This window comes from Phaenicophaeus curvirostris, chromosome 7 (assembly GCF_032191515.1).
Source record: "Phaenicophaeus curvirostris isolate KB17595 chromosome 7, BPBGC_Pcur_1.0, whole genome shotgun sequence".
In the NCBI taxonomy this organism is placed as follows: Eukaryota; Metazoa; Chordata; class Aves; order Cuculiformes; family Cuculidae; genus Phaenicophaeus; species Phaenicophaeus curvirostris.
In genome coordinates this window covers 11,030,076-11,052,097 of record NC_091398.1, presented here as the reverse complement: position 1 = coordinate 11,052,097, position 22,022 = coordinate 11,030,076, and the positions used below count along the sequence as shown (strand labels likewise).

The 22,022-nt window shown below is 40.5% G+C and overlaps 1 protein-coding gene across 2 annotated transcripts in view; it reads right to left on the bottom strand.

The window, feature by feature from the left end:
* Positions 1-22,022, bottom strand: part of GULP1 (GULP PTB domain containing engulfment adaptor 1) — an 88,028-nt gene that overhangs the window by 42,200 nt on the left and 23,806 nt on the right. For both annotated transcript variants that reach the window (XM_069860768.1, XM_069860769.1), the window contains exon 4: positions 8,628-8,699. In XM_069860768.1, the coding sequence (XP_069716869.1) occupies positions 8,628-8,699 (72 nt within the window). The remainder of the gene's footprint in view (positions 1-8,627; positions 8,700-22,022) is intronic.

Sequence of the window (22,022 nt, the reverse complement as noted above, 5' to 3'; positions counted from 1 at the left end):
AATACAAAGAAAGTATTAGTTAAGTTAGTTACATTAGTCTCCAGATGCAGTTATAAACAGGAAATTGTCATTAGGAAGATATGCTTCTAATGCATTCCAGCAGGGTTTATTTCTTAAGCATGACATTATAGAATGATGACCCGGAGGAAAATAATTACTGATAAAATCTGCAGGCAGAAAAAATAAGAGAAAAAAAGGGGGAGAAAAGTAACTAATGCTTAGAAATCTAAAATCATTGCAGGGGAGGTCTGCAGATCACAAAGGTTGATAGAGGGGCAAATAACACAGAGAATGCTTCAACAAACCAAACACCAAAGATTGCCTGAATGCAAACAAATCACCTCTGCTCTAATCCTAACTTTGCAAATCATACATTTCGGAACAAATTTCCTTTCTTTGGCAACTACCCTGTGAAGATGGAATTAAGAATATCTTGATGTCATGATAGGCCTTCCGGTAACCATGGACTTTCTCATGGAACTACAGTTGGGAAGATTAATGCGGTCCTTGGATATTTCAAAAAGACCATTAAGAAGAAAACAACGGCTGCACTGCATCAACTGCTCATGAGAAACTAGTCAAATTTTATATTCTGAGGGTTTGAATGCAGAAGGATGTCAACAAAATGGAGAAAGATCACAAGGCATTTATAAAAGTTAGCAGAGGACTGGAAACCCACTTTATAAGAAACTCCATCAAACCAAAACCAAGCTAATGGTGAAAGAATCTTTTCAATACAGACAAACAAGCTTTTTAATCAAAGGTTTAATCAAAGGTTTACTGAGATACAGTGACTGAAAAGTACACTTAGATAAGTTCAGAAAATCTGGTGCGGTTACTTGCTTGATGATTTTCCTGCCCACTCCCTTTTCTGTGTAAAAACAGATAATGTACAGATATTAATCAGTAATTTCTCTCCTGCTTGACCTCCAAAAAGCCAAGTTCAGTCACCTCTCAAACTTGTGCAGGTTTCAAACAGGAGATCCTAACACTTAGTCAGATATTGGCCAATTTGGTTTTCATGGTTTTTTTTTTTCTTCCTATTATTTCTACACATTCCTTCTACCTAAACAGGACCCTGAGAGACCTCTAGACATGGGATACTTACAAATATTATTTTCTCCTTTCAGCACACATTTGAAACAAAGTAATATTTGTGGCTCACACAGTAACAAGATAATTTAAGTGGGTAAATATCCATAGCCTTCCAATGGCATCAAAATGGACAGTGATATAAAATTAAAATGAATCACAGCATGGCTTGGGAAGAAACAAGATGGGCCAAATTCTTAAGCTGTTAGTTTATACATATATTGTTCACAGGCAAGACACCCAGATTTGGATCACTAACAATATAAGCAGCTCAGAGTTGTACCAATAACAATAAAAGAAATAGCCTTTATTTAACTGCTTTGGAATTAACACTGTATTTTCTCTGAATCATACAGGGAAAGTAACAGATACAAATAAATCTATTTTCTATGGTTTAATACAGATTTAAAAATAAAGAAAAACATTTTCCATGTCTTTTATTACAGTAGCAGGGATAACTGTAATCTTTGACACTCTTACTAAAATTACATTTTAAATACTTATGCATCAAGTCTTAGCAAACTGCAATCAGAGTATTAATCAGCAAAATTAAAATGATGAAAAAAAATTGTGTTTTAAGAACAGCCAGAAGCTTTAGTTAAAGAAATAATGGTTAAAACAAATTATATCAAAATTAATTTAAGGCATGCAAATCAAAAGCACGTGCTTTTATTTAATATTTACACCTCACTGTGCAATTCAAGAGTTTATTAAATATCCTCAAAACCTCATAGGTAAGACATTTCTGTAATTTGGGTGCTAATCTATTGGGAATAGAGGTTCAACTGCTTTATGCAGGCTTCCAGTGAGGTATCAGACACTGCACTTCATTTGGACACTTTAAAAGATGTTTGAGGGCCACCTAGTTGTTTAAGCTGGGCGGGGGTGGGGTGGGGGGTGCTGTAAACAGGTATTCTCATCCCCAACTCTTCTCATCTGTTTAGGCTATCCTTGGCTGGCCCCAAACTACATGTCCTGCTCTCTCCAGTACTTCAAAGAGAGCAGTCATGGTTGTAAGGCTTGATTGAAAACCTCTTTATCCCAATATTAAAAGATCTTCTATACTCCACCCTCCTCTCTCCTTTCAACAACAAGTGAAACTCTACTTTAACACGAAAGCAAGCTCAGAACAATGTCTACTAATATGGTCCACTAACAGCAGCAGCAGGACACCATCATAACATGTGGAGGTATGTGAAAGAGCACTCTTCATGTTGCTGTCCTTTCAGGTCAGAGAGCCAATGCAGACTATTTCAAGTGGCTTCAAAGTGATTATCTTTACTTAACCTATCTCTGGTCATCTCCACTTACAGAAGGAAAAAGGAGGAGAAAAAGAGACAGAGTTGGAAGTTGGGTAAGAGACCAGCCTTAAGTTTCGTCCCCATAAAAACATTCCTTTGAAGAGTACAAAAGGACAGCCCAAAACTCAGGCGTTTACTTCTGATTTCTCCCTAAGGCCCCTCCATGCTGTTTTCTTACTAGTGGTATGGTTACACTGCACTTTCCATCTGATCTTTCCCCCCGTTCTTGCCCCTGGCAATCCCTCAAGCATTTTTTGAGAAGGACCAAATAATGCCTACAGTCTGATTTAGAAATCACATCCTTCATTAACCAAAGGAAGTAATCATGTCACTTTATTTTATAAAGTGCAGTTTGACAACATTTACATATTTGAATAATGCAGATGTTTTCTGATGCAAAATCTTTTTCCTTCATATTTATTCCATTCCAGAAATTAGTTTGACTAGAAGGAAAAAATTGTTTGTAATAAATTATGAGAACATTTCACCTTATACACGCATTTAAGCATTAGTGCCTAACTTTCTTCCTTCTCCTGCAGTACAGCTCCGAGAAAGTTGAAGACATGAGGGAAAATTTCAACTAGATAAAAGCAGATACTTGAAAAAAATATATATTCAAATTGCAATTGGTCCATCAAAATTAGCAAATGTTTAGAAAATGCAGTAGTGGTATTTGTGATAAAACAAATATAATGAAGCGTCAATTAAAAATTAGTCCAAGTTATTCTACTTTACTATGGAACATCAGCTCCACCTGCTGGAAAAAGTAAATTTATGGAACGGCACGCTACAGCTTTGCACAAATCTACGTCTGACCAATGGAACAGTCTTTCTGCTGTAAGAGGTAATAGCTTTTAACTGAAAGAAATAAAGAGCTGTATATCAAATGTGTATTCTGGGACAGTTTAATGACGTGATGGCTTAAGACAAATAGTTTACAGTGACAGTACTACATGGTCTATATTATCACTGCAAGCACATGACTTGGAAAGGTGATCAGTGCAACGCATGGCAGTTACAAAAATAGCAAATATTAAGGAAGTCACCTGTTTTTCTGCTAGCTATTAATTTGCATTACAACTACAATTAAAAACTTTGTAATTAAAATAAAATTCATATAATAACATATACAGCATCACAAGCTAAACATCTTTTAAAAAACTCTCCCAATTCAAACCCAGTATATGTTTTCTTTCAATATTACTTCAAGCTATTTTCATTGCTTTAAAATTTTTTATTACTGTTTTCCAAAACCAAGCTAGAGATGTTGACCTTATGGTCACTAATACAAGTGAACTCACCAGTGACATTAGGATTGGAGGCATCCTGGGCTGCAGTGATTACACAACGGTGGAGTTCAAGGTCCAGAGGGATATGGGACAGGCAATGAGTATAGTCAGGACCCTAGATTTCGTGAAAGCAGACTTTCTTTTGGAGAGATATGGATTTGATGGGTGGACAGTTTGGTGGATAAGAAACTGGTTGGATGGTCATATTCAGAGAGTAGTGGTCAATGGCTTTAAGTCCAGATGGAGATCTGTGACAAGTGGTGTCCCTCAGGGGTCTGTAGTGGGACCAGTGCTGTTTAACATCTTCATCAATAATACTGACAGCAAGATCCAGTGCACCCTCAGCAAGTTTGCAGATGACAAGAAGCTGAGTGTACAATTGCCACACTGGAAGGATGGGATGTCATCCAGAGGGACCAGCACAGGCTGGAGAAGTGGACCTGTGAGAACCTCATGAGGTTCAACAAGGCCAGGTTCAAGGCCCTGCACCTGCACTGGGGTAATCCCCGATTTCAATACAGGATGGGGAATGATGTGATTGAGAGCTACCCTGCAGAGAAGGGTGCTGGTCTAGAAGAAGCTCAACATGAGCCAGCAATGTGCGCTCACAGCCCAGAAGGCCAACCGTATCCCAGTTGCATCAAAAGAAGTGTGGCCAGCAGGTCGAGGGAGGTGATTCTGGCCCTCTATTCCTCTCTTGTAAGACCTCATCTGGAGTACTGTGTCCAGTTCTGGAATCCTCAACATAAGAAGGATAGGGAACTGTTGGAACCAGTCCAGAGGAGGGCTGTAAAAATGATCAGAGGGCCAGAGCACCTCCCATACGAGGACAGGCTGAGAGATTTGGGTTGTTCAGCCTGAAGAAGAGAAGGCTCAAAGGAGATCTTATAGCAACCTTCCAGTACCTGAAAGGGGACTACAAGAAAGCTGTGGAGGGACTGTTTACAAGGGTTTGTAGCGATAGGACTAGGGGCAATGGGCATAAACTGGAAAGGGGCAGACTTATACTAGACATAATGAAGAATTGCTTCACCATGAGACTGGTGAGGCATTGGCACAGGTTGTCCAGGGAAGTTGTGGATGCCTCATCCCTGGAGGTGTTCAAGGCCAAGTTGAATGGGTCCCTGGGCAGCCTGATCTAGTGGAATGTGTCCCTGCCCATGGGTGGGCGGATGGAACTGGATGATCTTTAAGGTCCCTTCCAATTCAAACTATTCTATTATTCTATATGTTAATTAATCCAGTACCTCAAGGCTTCTCTTCAAAGAATTCAGATGCAGAACATAAATCAGTTGAAATGAGTATTCAGTTAATTGAGGATTGTTTCAAACCTAAAGCCTCATTATTGCTCTCTGAATTCTGTTTCAAGACTTTTCCAAGTCTTCCCAAAAGTTGTCTTTAATTAAGATTTTTCTAATAAACTTGTGATTATACAAGATTCTGTGTAATACATGACACTTAAGCTCTGAACTTCCAACCTTGAAGAAAACAGTGTAATTCTGCAAGCAACAATTCAGACAAACATATCCAAGGCAATTTATTTAGGGAACACACATAAAAAGTTAGAACAGGTGTCTATATACTCCGATGGCACCACAAGAATACATAAGTAATTTCTACTTTGAAATTTTAATGTTAGGTTGACAAATGTTTCTTCCAAGGAAAGGAAAATAGTTCTGGCTCTTCCTACACTTTGGAGAACAGTTATTTGAAATCCTTTATAGATGTGCTTTAAGAGCAAACTACTTCTAGGTAACAAACCAAAATTCCTCCCACAGCAGGATATTATCCCAACAGATTTCTGCATAGAATTAACCTTGTTCAGGGTAAGGGAATTCTATAAACACAAAACATTCAGCATAACAGGCTTCACTCCAGTACTAGCTATAACTGTATGACATGCACACAAAACCATGTATTTCTTTTCCACTGGTTGGAATACTGAACAGAGAACACTGAATACACTGAATAGTGTTTCAAGCCTTCTTTCTTCCTTTTTTACTGTTATGATAACACAGAATCAAATTTTTCAACATTCATTCCAAAATTTTCTGTCCATTTCTGAGGAACTCCTGTTTAAATGAATAACAAAACCCTTGCAAAAATTATGCAAATACAGGAGTTGGCAGAACAACTTTTACATTTAAATAAACTAATGCTCCTATACCTCTAGGCAGCTAAGCATGAAACAGTGCAATTCCACTGCAGACAATTCAAATCAGCATTCCCTCCCCCAACTCCTAGCATTTGAAGTGTATTTGCTGTTACTCACACAGTCAAGTCAAAGCCATGTTACCAGCCAGCAATCCTCAACAAGCCATTTCACCAGGATACTTTCTAATTCTCTACTGTATCCCTCAGTGCCCAAACACAATCAAGAAGAGATTGTACATGCCTGTGTTTGTGCACAAAGATCTTTTCCAACAAAACATGAAGACCTGGGGGACAAGGTAGTAATGCTCCTTGTCACAAACGGGCTTCGTGTGTTTAGCTTGGTGTGTTTAGCAGAGAAAGCCATCCCCATGTTATGGGAAAAGAGACGGCAGGGGAAAAATACAGCTTGATTGAGTAGGGAGATCCTGAGAGACATCAAAAAGAAAAGGAATGTCTATGAGCTTTGGAAGAAGGGACAGGCATCTTGGGTGGACTACAGGAGGGAAGTGAGATCATGCAGAGAAAAAATCAGGAGGGCTAAGGCCCAACTAGAAATCAGATTGGCAAAGTCTGTGAAAAAAAATTTTCTATAAATATATTAACAATAAAAGGAGGACTAGGGAGAATATACAGTCCCTATTGGATGCAGAAGGAACAACAGTGACAGGGGATGCGGAAATGGCTGAGGTACTTAATGCCTTCTTTAACAGTAAGGAAAGTTGTTCCCCCTGTGTACACACACAGGAGTTAGAGGAGCAGAAGGAGGCTCCCATGATCCAATAGGAGGCGGTTAGAGACTTGCTTGTCCAGATAGACACCCACAAGTCTATGGGGCCACATGGAATCCACCCAAGACTATTGAGGGAGCTGGCGGATGTGCTGGCCAAACCCCTTTCCACCATCTTCCAGCAGTCCTGGTTGACTGGGGAAGTTCCACTGGACTGGAGGCTGGCTGATGTTGTGCCCATCTACAACAAGGGTCGCAGGGAGGACCCAGGAAACTACAGGCCTGTCAGTCTGACCTCAGTGCCAGGGAAAGTCATGGAACAGGTGATCTGGAGTGCTATCGTGACACACATGCAAGAGAAGCGGGTGATCAGGCACAGTCAACACGGGTTCACAAAAGGCAGGTCTTGCCAGACTAACCTGATCGCCTTCTATGACGAAGTGACCCACCGACTGGATGAGGGAAAGGCTGTGGATGTGGTGTTCCTGGACTTCAGTAAAGCCTTTGACACAGTTTCTCCCAGCATTCTGCTGGAGAAACTGTCAGCCTCTGGACTGGACAGGTGCACACTCTCCTGGGTGGAAAACTGGTTGGATGGCCGGGCCCAGAGAGTGGCGGTAAATGGAGTTGATTCCAGCTGGAGGCCAGTTACAAGTGGTGTTCCTCAGGGCTCAGTGCTGGGTCCAGCCCTGTTCAATGTCTTTATCAATGACCTGGATGAAGGCATTGAGTGCACCCTTAGCAAGTTTGCAGACGATACTAAGCTGGGTGGAAGTGTCGATCTGATGGAGGGTAGGGAGGCTCTGCAAAGGGATCTGAACAGGTTGGACCACTGGGCTGAGACCAACGGCATGAGGCCAAATGCTGGGTCCTGCACTTGGGGCACAACAAACCTATGCAGTGCTACAGACTACGAGAAGTCTGGCTGGAGAACTGCCTGGAGGAGAAAGACCTGGGGGTATTGACTGACAGTCAGCTGAACATGAGCCAGCAGCGTGCCCAAGTGGCCAAGAAGGCCAGTGGCATCTTGGCTTGTATCAGAACTGGCGTGGCCAGCAGGTCCAGGGAGGTTATTCTGCCTCTGTACTCGGCACTGCTGAGACTGCTCCTTGAATCCTGTGTTCAGTTCTGGGCCCCTCACCACAAGAAGGATGTTGAGGCTCTGGAGCGAGTCCAGAGAAGAGCAACAAAGCTGGTGAGGGGCTTGGAGAACAAGTCTTGTGAGGAACGGCTGAGAGAGCTGGGGTTGTTTAGCCTGGAGAAGAGGAGGCTGAGGGGAGGCCTTATTGCTCTCTATAACGACCTGAAAGGAGGTTGTAGAGAGGAGGGTGCTGGCCTCTTCTCCCAAGTGACAGGGGACAGGATAAGAGAGAATGGCCTCAAGTTCCGCCAGGGGAGGTTCAGGCTGAATATTAGGAAAAAAATTTTCATGGAAAGGGTCATTGGGCTGGTGTTGAAAGGATGAGTGGACGAGGTGCTGAGGGGCGTGGTTTAGTGATTGATAGGAATGGTTGGACTCGATGATCCGGTGGGTCTTTTCCAACCTGGCGATTCTATGATTCTATGAACTCTATTCTCTCAATACAGCTCTACTTCCAGATATATTATTACTTATCATAGCTGGAGGATGAAGGATGTTTCACATCACTTCACCTCCAGTGTAACGTGGATCAGATGCAAGCTTTAGATGAAAAGCAGTCAAGGCCAGCCAGTATCCACAGAGCTATCATAGCCCACGTACAGACTGTTTTGACATTCTTACTCCTGTTCTCTGTCAGCAGCAGCTTCCCACCAATGAGTACCCTAAATTTTCCAAAGAGCAAGCATTACATATTCAAGTACGTAAACTTTACTACCAAGAACTGAGTAACCTAGGAGACAACTAAATACATGAACATCAGAACATCTGATAATACAGACACAATATGGAACTAGTATGAAATTAGTAAAAGTAACTGCTACTAGAATCCATTAATTTACCAGTAAGCACTTAGAAAGTGAATTGTCTGTGAAAGAAGGTTAAGAATACATTCCATTTATATTTCATTACAAATGCTTTCTTACCTTTAACTTTCTAACAGCATCTCTTACAACTTCCGTGCCTTTGGGCTGGTCTACTTCCGTACTGCCAAGAAACTGAAAAGATTGCAAATTGTGAGATATAAGTTATGCATCTAGAGGTCTAATTAATTCAAGTAATCTTATCTTCCAAACAATATTTTGGAATGACAGTTGTTTCCAACAGCTGATAAATAGCAGACCTTCATACAACTATATCTAATCAAGAGAATAACAAAAATTAAATTCTAATTAGACAAATAGAAGAGTTATCAAAAGCAGCTTTTGAAAAAAACATTTTATTTTTCTTGATTCTGTACAAGCCTGTACATTAGAGGTTAAGTACCTTTTTTGACTGGGAAATTGTCATTTTGGTAATATCTCTTTTAGAAAATGTGGTTTGAGCTAAAGTAGAATCAGTTTCTAACTTCAGCTAAGTCCCATCTAAGTAACTTCATTTTCTGAAAGCTAACTGCATGGTTTCCAGATAGTGTTTCTGTGTAGAAGTGATAACATGGGGCACTGTTATGCAGAAAGTCCATTGCTTACATCTATTCCTGCAGTAACCAAGGCCATCTTCAAGCTGGTGGATGCTGTAAGTCTAAGAGGTGAAAAAAACGTCACGCCTGCAGTGAGGGGCGGACAGGACAGGTGACGCCAAACTGACCAACAGAATACTCTGTCCCATACATGTCATACTCAGTATAAAACTAAGAGATAACCAGCGTCTCACTCTCTTCTTCAACAGCTGACATTCAGCGAGGACCTGGTCTCTCTGCACCTGATCCCAGATCCATGTGTTCCTAAATCCATTTCCTGAGCCCAACACCCTTCTAGCCTTGGACCCTTTCCTTTGTGTCAGCTTGAGTGCTATCATGAAGCACATGCAAGAGAAGCGGGTGATCAGGCCCAGTCAACATGGGTTCACAAAAGGCAGGTCTTGCCAAACTAACCTGATCGCCTTCTATGACAAAGTGACTCGGCTGCTGGATGAGGGGAAGGCTGTGGATGTGGTCTTCCTGGACTTCAGTAAAGCCTTTGACACAGTTTCTCCCAGCATTCTGCTGGAGAAACTGTCAGCCTCTGGACTGGACAGGTGCACACTCTCCTGGGTGGAAAACTGGTTGGATGGCCGGGCCCAGAGAGTGGCGGTAAATGGAGTTGACTCCAGCTGGAGGCCAGTTACAAGTGGTGTTCCTCAGGGCTCAGTGCTGGGTCCAGCCCTGTTCAATGTCTTTATCAATGACCTGGATGAAGGCATCGAGTGCACCCTTAGCAAGTTTGCGGACGACACTAAGCTGGGTGGAAGTGTCGATCTGCTGGAGGGTAGAGAAGCTCTGCAAAGGGATCTGGACAGGCTGGACTGCTGAGCTGAGTCCAATGGCATGAGGTTTAACAAGGCCAAATGCCGGGTCCTGCACTTGGGGCACAACAACCCTATGCAGTGCTACAGACTAGGAGAAGTCTGTCTAGAAAGCTGCCTGGAGGAGAGGGACCTGGGGGTGTTGGTTGACAGCCGACTGAACATGAGCCAGCAGTGTGCCCAGGTGGCCAAGAAGGCCAATGGCATCTTGGCTTGGATCAGAAACGGTGTGACCAGCAGGTCCAGGGAGGTTATCCTCCCTCTGTACTCGGCACTGGTGAGACCGCTCCTCGAATACTGTGTTCAGTTCTGGGCCCCTCACCACAAGAAGGATGTTGATGCTCTGGAGCGAGTCCAGAGAAGAGCAACAAAGCTGGTGACGGGGCTGGAGAACAGGCCTTATGAGGAGCGGCTGCTAGAGCTGGGGTTGTTTAGCCTGGAGAAGAGGAGGCTGAGGGGTGACCTCATTGCTCTCTACAACTACCTGAAAGGACGTTGTAGAGAGGAGGGTGCTGGCCTCTTCTCCCAAGTGACAGGGGACAGGACAAGAGGGAATGGCCTCAAGCTCCGCCAGGGGAGGTTTAGGCTGGACGTTAGGAAAAAATTCTTTACAGAAAGGGTCACTGGGCACTGGCACAGGCTGCCCAGGGTGGTGGTTGACTCACCTTCCCTGGAGGTGTTTAAGGCACGGGTGGACGAGGTGCTGAGGGATATGGTTTAGTGTTTGATAGGAACGGTTGGACTCGATGATCCGGTGGGTCTCTTCCAACCTGGTTATTCTGTGATTCTGTGATTCTGTGATTCTGTGCTCTTTGTGCAGCATTTATGGTGATGTCATTCAGGAGTGGGGGTAAGATTTCATATATTTGTATATATTTGCATCATCATCACCATTATTATTACTATTATTCCATTAAAGCTGTAGCTTTAATTTTCAACCTGCATGCCTTTTCCTCTCATTTCCTTTTTCCCTGCTGGTTAGGGAAGGGGTAAGGAATTGGAAGCCTAACTGCTTGGTTTCAGTTGCCAAAATTGGCTGGTCTGGGGCTAAATCATGACAGAAAATAACGAAAAAAAAACCAAAACCCAAAATTATATAAGCTACTTCCCATGAAACAACATGAGCCAAAGGTTTGGACTATGTTACTAAAACTTCCATACACTGATGCAAGATAAATTAAAAAGGCTTGATTTTACTCTCAGAGCTGCTTGGTACAGTAATTTCATAGATTTAAAGGAACTAGCCTCCAGCTTTAATAAACACAAGTCTCGTATTCAGGGAATTTCTACCAGAGATCATATTTTTACCAAGTAAGTTTTTAATGAAAACCAAACATACACCTGTTAATATACAAAGCATGGTACGTCAAAGGGACCTTACCATTTCTTTCTTTATAGTTCAAAATGCCTTTATCTTCTTCTGTACAGTTTTGCTTATCTTCTAATATACTGTTATGGAAGGTGTGATATCCTGCCCAAACCACCCTTGTGTAACAATTACTGTCCAATTTTTGCATTGAGGTACACATGATTTAGTCACATTATGTGCCTGCATATGCTAAAATAAGGCTAGCAAGAAAGAATAAAGTCTACAACTCCACCAACAGTTAAGTCTCATAAGAAATTTGCTAGTGCCTCTGAAATATGACGTGCCATCCCGAATACAACAGTGCATAAATCAAAACACCATACACATGTGCTGTCTTTTGGCTACTATTACAATTCTTCAACCAGGAGAACAAAGTTTTATAATAGAAAGTTGGTTCCTTCCTGGAAAAGGGTCAGATGCAGAAAATGTGTACAGAGAGAGAAGAATGATTCCTGGACATCATGAATACTACATATGACAGAGCCAGAAAAGGAAAAGTGAGTGAAAACGTAACCACAAGCTTAAACGGACGAGAAAGAAGGGAGATAAAGTCAGATGAAAATCTGTAAGAAGCATCAATAATACCAGATATCTGTAAGCAAGCGTATTGATACACCAAACACTTGGCACAACACAAGAGGTATGAGTACACTAGCCATAAATTTTGTGAGCAGGTTAGGGTACTTTATATACAGCACAGGTATCCTGCATAAACATAGGAAATAACAGCTGTAAGCATAGAAGAGGATCAACAAGGAACATGGGTCACTGCTACCCACAGCAAAGTGAAAGCTGCCTGAGCATACTTCACATACCCTTTCTAATGTTTGTGTAGTTTTGTAACTGTCAGCGCCAGTGGCATTATCAATGTATGCAGCCTGGTCCTTCTTGATACAGATTTGGGGCCAGGCCTTGGCGGCATTGTGTCAAGCACACTTCTAGTTGCCATAGGGCACACTGCCTCCCCTGTAGCCATTTCTACAGAAGGTCACAGGGCTGCCCTACACTCATTATTTGCTTAACTCAATCCAGGTGACTGAGATCTGACATAGGAAGAGAAATCTCAAAAGCAATATCGCAATTTCCCAGCCCCCTTCCCTCTCAGCTCTCTCCATCTGATTCAAAATTCAAAAAAAGATGGAAGTTTCTTTGCTGTAGTCAATAAATCCCAGCATCAGACCAATCCTTCCATAAACAATGTCTTCTATAAATGCTGACGTTCCAGGGCTTATACCTCATGCTGATTCACATTACTGCCTTAGAAAGTGTAAACACCAAATTATGCTTCTGCCACAGCTGGGGGGATCTGATAATCATAATTGAATTTGCAAACCCATAGTAATGGTCCTCAAATCACAAATTACCATTTTTTATTGCAGAAGGGAGGGAGAAGCAGACATCTAAATCAAAAGAGTTATTTCTGAATAAACTGGTTCAAATGACTGTCATATCTCACAGAAGCACACACTAACTGGATTTGCTTAACAAGTTATCAAAGAAATAAACAACCAAGACTCAAAGTACAAGGATGTGGAATTAGTTTATGCTTAATAAACTATTCAGCATATAGTAAGATGCATTTAATCCAGAAATACATAGAAGATTTGTAGCACAAGTTTTGTTATCAGAGATAACAAAATCATGCCATGGCTTGCAATGTTTGTATCTGACATATATTTGTATCCATTAACTGCAGCTCTATTTATCTAGGTAAGCTCAAATTTTGGTTATAACTGCTTACAATTTTCATGTCTGACCTTCAAAGCTTTCTCATTTAATTTATTTATTCTTGGTAAGAGAGTAATAAAAACAACCAAGAGCAAAATTTCTGAATATTTGCATTAATTAGACTGATCTATTTGGAGGCAAAATATTAATAGAATTTCAACTCAAGTTATTTCATAATTATAACAAAAAAATTACTGCAATATAGGTTTAACAACTAAAGTGTGAACATGAGGCTTTTTATTGTCTATTATTTCATCTACTCCATACTTTTCCTGTGTGATCTGCCCTCTCACTGTATTTTGTTTAATATCAGCTACCAATTACTACAGCATTACTTCTAACAGTTAAGCTAAGCAAGCACTTCTGTATTTGCAAAGCTGAGACTGCAGATGACAAGCTCAATGTGACGAAGGCCTCTATGTTTGTTTAATCCCTAACACAACGGATGTCCTGCCACCTATAGCATTTCTAAAGTAACTAACAACTAATTCACCATTCTCATGAAATGGGGAGATAGACATTTCATTATGGTTTTTTTCAGGAGATTTTTCTCACCAAATCTCACATAAATGCAGAGAACAAACATTTGTTATATTAGGAATTCAGTATAGCTGTGGCTGGTGAGGGGCCTAGAGAACAAGTCTTATGAGGAGTGGCTGAGAGAGCTGGTGTTGTTTAGCCTGGAGGAGAGGAGGCTGAGGGGAGACCTTATTGCTCTCTACAACTACCGGAAAGGAGGTTGTGGAGACCAGGGAGCTGGCCTCTTCTCCCAGGTGACAGGGGATAGGACAAGAGAGAATGGCCTCAAGCTCCGCAAGGGGAGGTTTAGGCTTGACATCAGGAAAAAATATTTCACAGAAAGGGTCATTGGTCACTGGAACAGGCTGCCCAGGGAGGTGGTTGAGGCACCTTCCCTGGAGGGGTTTAAAAGGGTGGATGCGGTGCTCAGGGACATGGTTTAGTGACTGATGGGAATGGTTGGACACGATGATCCAGTGGGTCCTTTCCAACCTAGTGATTCTATGAATATAAATAAAATACTCATCATCGAAAAAATCCTGCAACAAAAATTTCAAAGCAATGTTGGTGAATATGAAACTTCCCCTTGCAAGATCAGGCTCCTTTAGAAAGCAGTATTAATGCAGAACTGTAGATGGGAACTTTAGAAGTCCAGAACTGCTCTGATCACTTCAGGTCCCCTCCCACAGCTATGGCCCTCTTGCAGACCCAGCTGATGAGGAACAACATGAAATATAATTGTTCCTGAGAATCAGGCTAATAGAACTCCCATGCTTAATTTAATCACAGAAGAGAAACAGAAAATAATGTAGCAGTTCCCCTTCAGGTCTTTCAGTATTAATCCTATATTCAATAAATGCATCAATTTCTTAAGTTTTAACATAAAATACATAATACACATTTAAAGTGTTTACATATGATTTGTAGATGCATTTCCTGTGCAATTAGTAAAAGGTTTATTCTTGAAGTTGGTGTATATCACACAGAATAAGCCAACCAAAAGTAAAAAAAAAATGCTCAGTTTTAGGCATGCACTCATCTTTAAAAGCATATTGTTAATTTTAGTGCTAGAATTTCACCAGACTAAGTTTCAGTTGGATACTTTAAGAAGTTCATAGAGAATGACATGTAATATTTTGTATAAAATAAAGCAAGCTAAGGTAATTTTTTCCCCATATAAGTTACTACACATTTTTCATGGTAGTTGGTCATTCTTCTAAACACATTCCCTACAAAACTGATAGAAGGTTATTTTTCTACTGTACTATTTATTCTGATCTCACTTGCAGCTGTCTATAATCAGAAATAACTTACGAGGTCAATGGATCTTATCAGTCAAAACAGTTCAACTGTTCCTTTAAAGTATATTAAGGCCTGCTCTTCCCTCACTGATGTTTGCCATTAAGAAAGTGAGTTGTTGACTAGCTCTACACAAAACTAACACCCCAGATAAAACTGTTGATAAACTATATTAGTAGAAAACCAGATGTGCTTACTCCACATAAAATGATTTGTGAGACAGTACAGCTGCACAGAATTAACAGACACTATTTCATCGTATTAGAATCAACATCATTTTTTTCATTGACAGCAACTGGGAGAATAATCCAGCCCTGTAATGACCAGGAGAGCTGTCTTAACACAACAAACCAGTAAGCAGATTCCTTGTGGTTAGTAAGTCATACGTGGGTAGACAAGTCCCACAAGGAGCAGCTGGGGAAACTGGAATCCTTTAGCCTAGAGAAAAGGAGGTTCAGCGGAGACCTTATTGCTCTCTACAACTATGTGAAGGGAGGTTGTAGTGAGGTGGGTGTCGATCTCTTCTCCCAAGTGACAGGCAAAAATATGAGAAGGAATGGCCTCAAGTTATGCCCAGGGTGGTTCAGCTTAGACATCAGGAAGAACGCCTTCACCAAAAGGGTTATCAAGCACTGGAATGGCTGCCCAGGGAGATGGTTGAGTCACCATCCCTGGAGGTATTTAAAAGACATGTAGATTAAGTGCCTAGGGATATGATTTAGTAGTGGACAGGCACTGCGGACTCGATGATCTCAAAGGTCTTTTCCAACCAAGCAATTCTATGATTCTAATACCTGTTTCTTCTAAATGTAGTTGAAATGAAAATCTTCCTATGCATTTAACTTGAGCAAAACATGTTTTTGTCCAAATCCATAGTGCAATTATTAGAAATGCTTTTATAGTTGTTCTTTGGCTGGAGAAAATATTAAAATAAAAGGTAAGACTTTCTCACTTTTATTTTGCCAGCTCAATTAAAAATCCATTCAAATGTATTCACAATCCTTTACAGTTCTGACAAGTTACCACATGCCAAATAGCTATTAGTAAGGTTGGGGTGACTAGTTAACCTTAACAGCCCCCTTTTTTTTTTTCTTTCCCTTTGCATTAACAAGACATTCGCTAGTAATTCTTCCCCTTATGTGCATACATTTTGACCCTCAATATTCTACATTTTCTACATGTAAAGTATATCTAGATGCTTTTCTTCAAAACTTAGGGGATCAAAAAAATCCCTATCTATTCTTCAGAAAAGTTAGTTTTACCAGGATCAAAAAAAACTTTAAATCCCAAAATTGTATAAGAAGTGGTCTGAAGTGCACTTTTGATTACTTGATGCAGACTTCCACTCTTCCAGTAGAGAGCAGTGTAGGATACTTTAATAAAACAACTGTTTTCTTTCGTAATCACACTTCAAATTTAAAAAACCCCAGTATTTCACAGTGCCACATTTCTTTATTACTCTGAAATCCCTGAACATTAGAAGTTCTCTTTCACATAGATTGAAATGCAATTACATGAAAAAAGTACTTACCAAACTCATACAATAATGAAAGGAAGAATCAATGCACAATTACTGGATACCTGCTGCCAAAATGTTACAAATTAGCTCCTTTTACAGCAAAAGTTGAAGAGATGTTGATTTACTGATGAAAACAAGACAAATGTATCCTCATTCTGATAACATCAGAATGGCAGCATACAATATACAAAAAAAGAGGTTTTGAAACTATGCAGAAAACAGATGAACAAATGTCTAAGCTGTCAATCACTTCCTGAGACATGAGCAGTTTTTGTTCAGCCTTGTGTATGTGATTCTTCTCCACCATTTAAGCAGCAGCACAACATGGACTATAACATGCATATATCTTTATTTTGAGGTCCTTCTCTTTCCCAACCTATAGTCCAGTTCCCCACCTGTAACAGTTTCTCTATCAATACATGTTTTTGCCAAAGCACATAAACATTTGGATTTTCCCCTTCTAGGAGCTGCACTTCTCTAGCAACACCTTCAAACCTGCCTCTCCCAGGCATGACAGTTGCTCAAATGAGAGCAGAAAACAAACTGAACATGAGAATATAAGAGAAAAAGGTGGCACAGAGATAAGCACATTCCCTAAATATCCCATGCTTCTATGACACATAATGCTCAGCACAAATGGCGACTGACACAGGAAAAAGATTCTAGGCATTTTTCTGAGGAAGCATTTGAGTACTGTTCAAAAAAAGAGGGAGGACTGCATGATTAACAATATTAAAAAAAAAAAAAAAACAAGCCAAAACCAAGAGTGTCTTTTAATGGAAATCAAAAATTACCAGGTATTTCACCCATCAGTAGAATTAAGCCAAATGCACGTCAGAAAATGTACAGGTGAAAATATTCACAGTAAATAAGACAGAAAGAAAAATCTATTTGAAAAGACACCGGGGGGGGGTGGTTGTGGCAGGGAAGCATTAGAGAAAGGACCGTAAAATAATTAGGTAACTGTTAACAAAAGTATCTTCCACATGCAGCGATATGAAAACACACTGTGCTTTATTTTAAGCTACCTCTCAGCAAACTACGCTGGCTTAATTTGTACTTTTTTCTATTCTCTATAAGTGTAGTAACTAAGAACCCTTTACTATCTAATGTGTAAGAAATCATCTCAGTCTTTAAATTTGGTATAATGACTAAATAATAAAGAACATAATTTGATAACTGAACTTAACACATCTTTGAACAGTTGATGGACATAGACAATAAAGACATTTCCTCTGAACAGTACAACTCACGAGGACAGATATGGTTTGCATCAGAAACCCGAATGTCTGGAAGCAGGAACATCTAGAAAAATTCTGGTAAAGCTGCTCGAGAAACTGAAGATATCTGGCAGTCCTAATCCTGCCTATATGTCTTCTAACCCATGTTTAGATTTGATGGGCAGAGAAATTACATAGCTGCTTACTGGGAAGAACTTTAAGCAAGATCCAAGTAAGCTAAATCCAGGTTGGTGCAATTTTAAAGGCAAAACAATGAGAATGACTACAACATGTCAGATTCTTTCTTGAGTGCCACTGTATTTTAATCCACAGGAAAATAAAACAGGACACAGAAAAAGTAGAATACAATAAAAGTATATATTTATATTAATATAACATATTTATATTAACATGATATATTAACATAACCAGTAAGTAGAACTTTAGGAGAATTTAGAACCCACTTTGTAAATGATCTGTAAATGACCAAAATTTAGATCACTGTGGTCATACACTACGGGGAAACAAAGGCATATTTAAAATTAAACCAGATGGCAACACAGCTACCAAAGCTGTTTTCTGCATAAATATGTCTAATCCTAAAGGTAAAGTAATGTTAAGAGATACAGCTAGTACCTCTGCAAGGTAGGTAAGAGCAGACTGGAATACAGAAAGAAAGAAAAAAGGTAAAAAGCTTATCTTCTCAAGACTGTAATTACAGAAAATGCCAGTTATACAAGAAAAAATATTCAGTATTTCTTCACTCCATCAATCAACACAACACTTGAGAAGAGAGTGTCAAACTCATGCCCTGAAGAGCTGTCAGGATAAATGTAACCAGAATAGTGGAGCCAAGGCGGCAGTGATAGTAGTGTTTAACCTGCTCTCCCACTGCATACACCATTGTCAGCAGACTTGCTACCTCCTGAAACAACTGGAAAAATATGTTCTTTGCCTCTGTTCTGCAAACTTGTAGCTGGAACTTACAGCTCACTGCTGTTCAAAGTGAGGTCCTATGTTCCCACCCAGTAGAAGCACAGAGACAGCAGCATAAATATCCCTTAGGGATACTCCATCTTAGAGAAAAAAACCCTGCAAGCTCAAGTGATTTCTAGAATTTTTTTAAAAGCTTTCCATGTATGGGAAAGGGCTTAAAAGGAAGATCTTAACAGTGCACAAAAGACAGTGATGCTAATGCTAATACTAGTATTATATCATACTGAAGACCCATTTTTCTTTTAGGCCCAGATGCACTTCCCATAGCTGATAAGGAAATAAAAAGTCAGAGATAATATTTGCCATGAAAGAAACAAGGGCAGGGGAGAACAATAAGGAAAATAAATTTATCACTGGAAAAAAAAAAAAATTTTGTCATACATTCACAGGCTGTGATTGGCACACACATTCTTTTGACAATATTCTTTCTTCACATCTGCTGCCATGTCCATCAGCTTTCACATGTAAGAATCCTTTGTTCAGAGACTGGATAAAATGGATTATACAGAAAACAACACACTTCCAAATTTTATCCTCTGTGTTTCAATTTGTACATACTCAGTGTTTCCTGTTTCGGCATTTACACATGGGAACTGATATTTTTAATTTGGCAAAAGAATCCATCAGCTCATGTTACTGCAACAGGAAACGCCTGTGGGTAATCCTTAGGCATCATCCTCAAGTTATTATAGTTCCTCAAGGCAGGGACTATTAACACTTAACAGAGAGAATAATCTAACATCAAACAACGACATCAAATTACTGTCTTCTGTTTCTTCATCGCTGTTCATCAACTCTGCAGAGTTTCCTGTAGTCTATCATTGTGACTGCCTGGATAATTAACAAAAGCTAACTCATCAAATCAGCATGCAGTTGACTAATGTGATCTGGCTTAACCATATTCATGGTCTTTGAGTTGCTTCTGATTTGCCTTGGAAGTACTGAGCCATCCAACTACAGATGCTGAATAATGTCCACGTCAGCTCCAGCAACCCTCTATCACTACTCTCATATTAGTTTAGATTTTATTTAATCTCTGACCTCCAAAAACTAAAAGAACAGCAAGCTTCTGGGTCTGCTTAGAACCAGAAGAGAAATGTACCAGAGGTGGAAATGTGGAACACTACCCCTTGAAAATTACAAGGGCATTAGCAGGGTATGCAGAGATGCAGTTAGGAAAGCAACAGCCCAGCCTGAACTGCAATTGGCCAGAGACATCAAAAACTTCAAGAAAGGGTTCTTCAGACATGTTAACAAAAAGCAGAAATAGAAGGAGAATATTGGCCCATTGTTAAAAAGGAAAGGTGAACTAGTCACCAACAGTTTTGAGAAGGCAGAGAGGTCATCAATACTTTCTTCACCTCTGTCTTCACCAGTGCCGTCAGGCCCCAGGTCACGGGAACAAACATCCAGGTTGACGCAGACACAGACTCACCATCAGTGAATGAAGAGTTGGTTTGTGAACTATTACAGGAGCCTGACCTTTAAAAATCGATGGGCCCAGATGCCATCCACCTGAGAGTGTTAAGAGAGCTTTGAGAAGTTGTGGAGATCCGGGGATGTCCCCGAAGGCTGGAAGAAGGCTAATGACACCCCTATCCACAAGAAAGGCTCCAAGGAGGACCCAGACAGCTATAGAACCATCAGCCTAACTTAAATCCCTGGGAAAGTTATGGAGAAAATACTCCCAGTTACTGTCACAAGTCAACTGAAGCACATGATTGGGAAAAGCCAACATGGACTCACTAGGGGTATATCAGGCTTAACAAACCTGATCACCTTCTATAACAAAGTGGCCCAATCGTTTGATGCTGGGCGAGCGAGTGGTGGACACTGTCTGCCTGGACTTTTCCAAGGCTTTTGACACAGTTCCTCACAGCCTCCTCCTAGAGAAACAGACGTGCTACAGCCTAGACAAGTGGTCTGTGTGGTGGGTAAGGAACTGGCTGACAGGCTGTACTGAGAGGGTGGTGGTAAACAGATCTTTCTTAAATTCGCAACTAGACACAAGCAAGGTCCCCCAGAGACCAATATTTGGCCTGACGCTGTTTAATAATCTTCATAAGTGACCTGGATGTTGGGATCAAGAGCATCCTGATAAAGATTGCAGATGACACCAAATTGAGTGGGGAGGTTGACCCTCTAGTGGAAAGAACTACCTTCCAGGCAAACCTAGACAGGCTGGAAGAGTGGGCTGGCAGGAACCTTATGAAGTTCTGTGAAGATAAGTGTAAGGCATATCCCTGGAAGACATAACCCTGGAGTGCAGTTCAGACTAGGTTCCAGCTGGCTGGAGAGCAGCTCTGTGGAAAAGGACTTAGGGGTCTTGGTGGACAACAGGCTTAACATGAGTAAACAGTGTGTTGCAGCAGCACAGGCAGCCAAGAGGATGCCAGAGTGCATCAAAAAGGGCATCATCAGCAGTGAAAGAGAAGTCATTATCCCACTCTACTCAGACCCTTGTCAGGCCACACCTGGTGTACTGCATTCAGGTTCGGTCCCTGCTATACAAAAAAGATGCAGACAGGCTGGAGAGGGTCCAGAGAAGGGCCACTCAGATGATCAGAGGACCAGGAAATGTACAATACAAAGTAAGGCTGAGAGAACTGGGTTTGTTTAGACTTGAGAGGAGAAGGCTTAATGGAGACCTTATTACCATTTACCAGCACATAAAGGATGTCTACCAAGAAGATGAAGACTCCCTTTTTACAAGGAGTTACATGGAAAAGGCAAGAGGTAATGGGTTTAAGCTGCTTCTGTGGAGATTCCGATTGGATTCCAGAATAAAATTTTTCACTATGAGAAGAGTTAAGCATCAGAATACTCCACCCAGGGAAGTGCTGGATTCCTCTACACTGGACATTTTTAAGGCTCAGCTTGACAGAATACTGTGCCATCTCACTTAAACTAGAGATCACCTAGTAAGGCTGTACCAGATGATCCTCAAATCAGATTTGTATTCCCAACTGCACTGTTCCCAGTACAAAAATATTTACTTTACCTTAACTGAAGGGAGTCCACCTAAAAATAATCCACATTCACTATTTTAAACATCAAATTTTCAGCTTCAGAAGTGCATAATAATAGAGCAGACAAATCTTTCAGCTTTAGAAGTCCATAATTAGACAGTAGACTTAGTTCTGCACCACAAGAATTGGATTCAGCTAAAGCTTAGATTCTTTATGGAAAAAGTAAAGTCAGATTAAGCCCTCAAATTTACCAGAATACGGTTTTTCACCAAGTCCTAGATATTTTCAAATTATTTATATTAAGAAAGGTGATAACTTGTTTGCTTTTTTTTTTCATAGATCAGGTGCCAATGTGGTGATTTAATTTATATTAAGACACACATTGAACACATTTATAGTAGGACACAATTTCAACAATT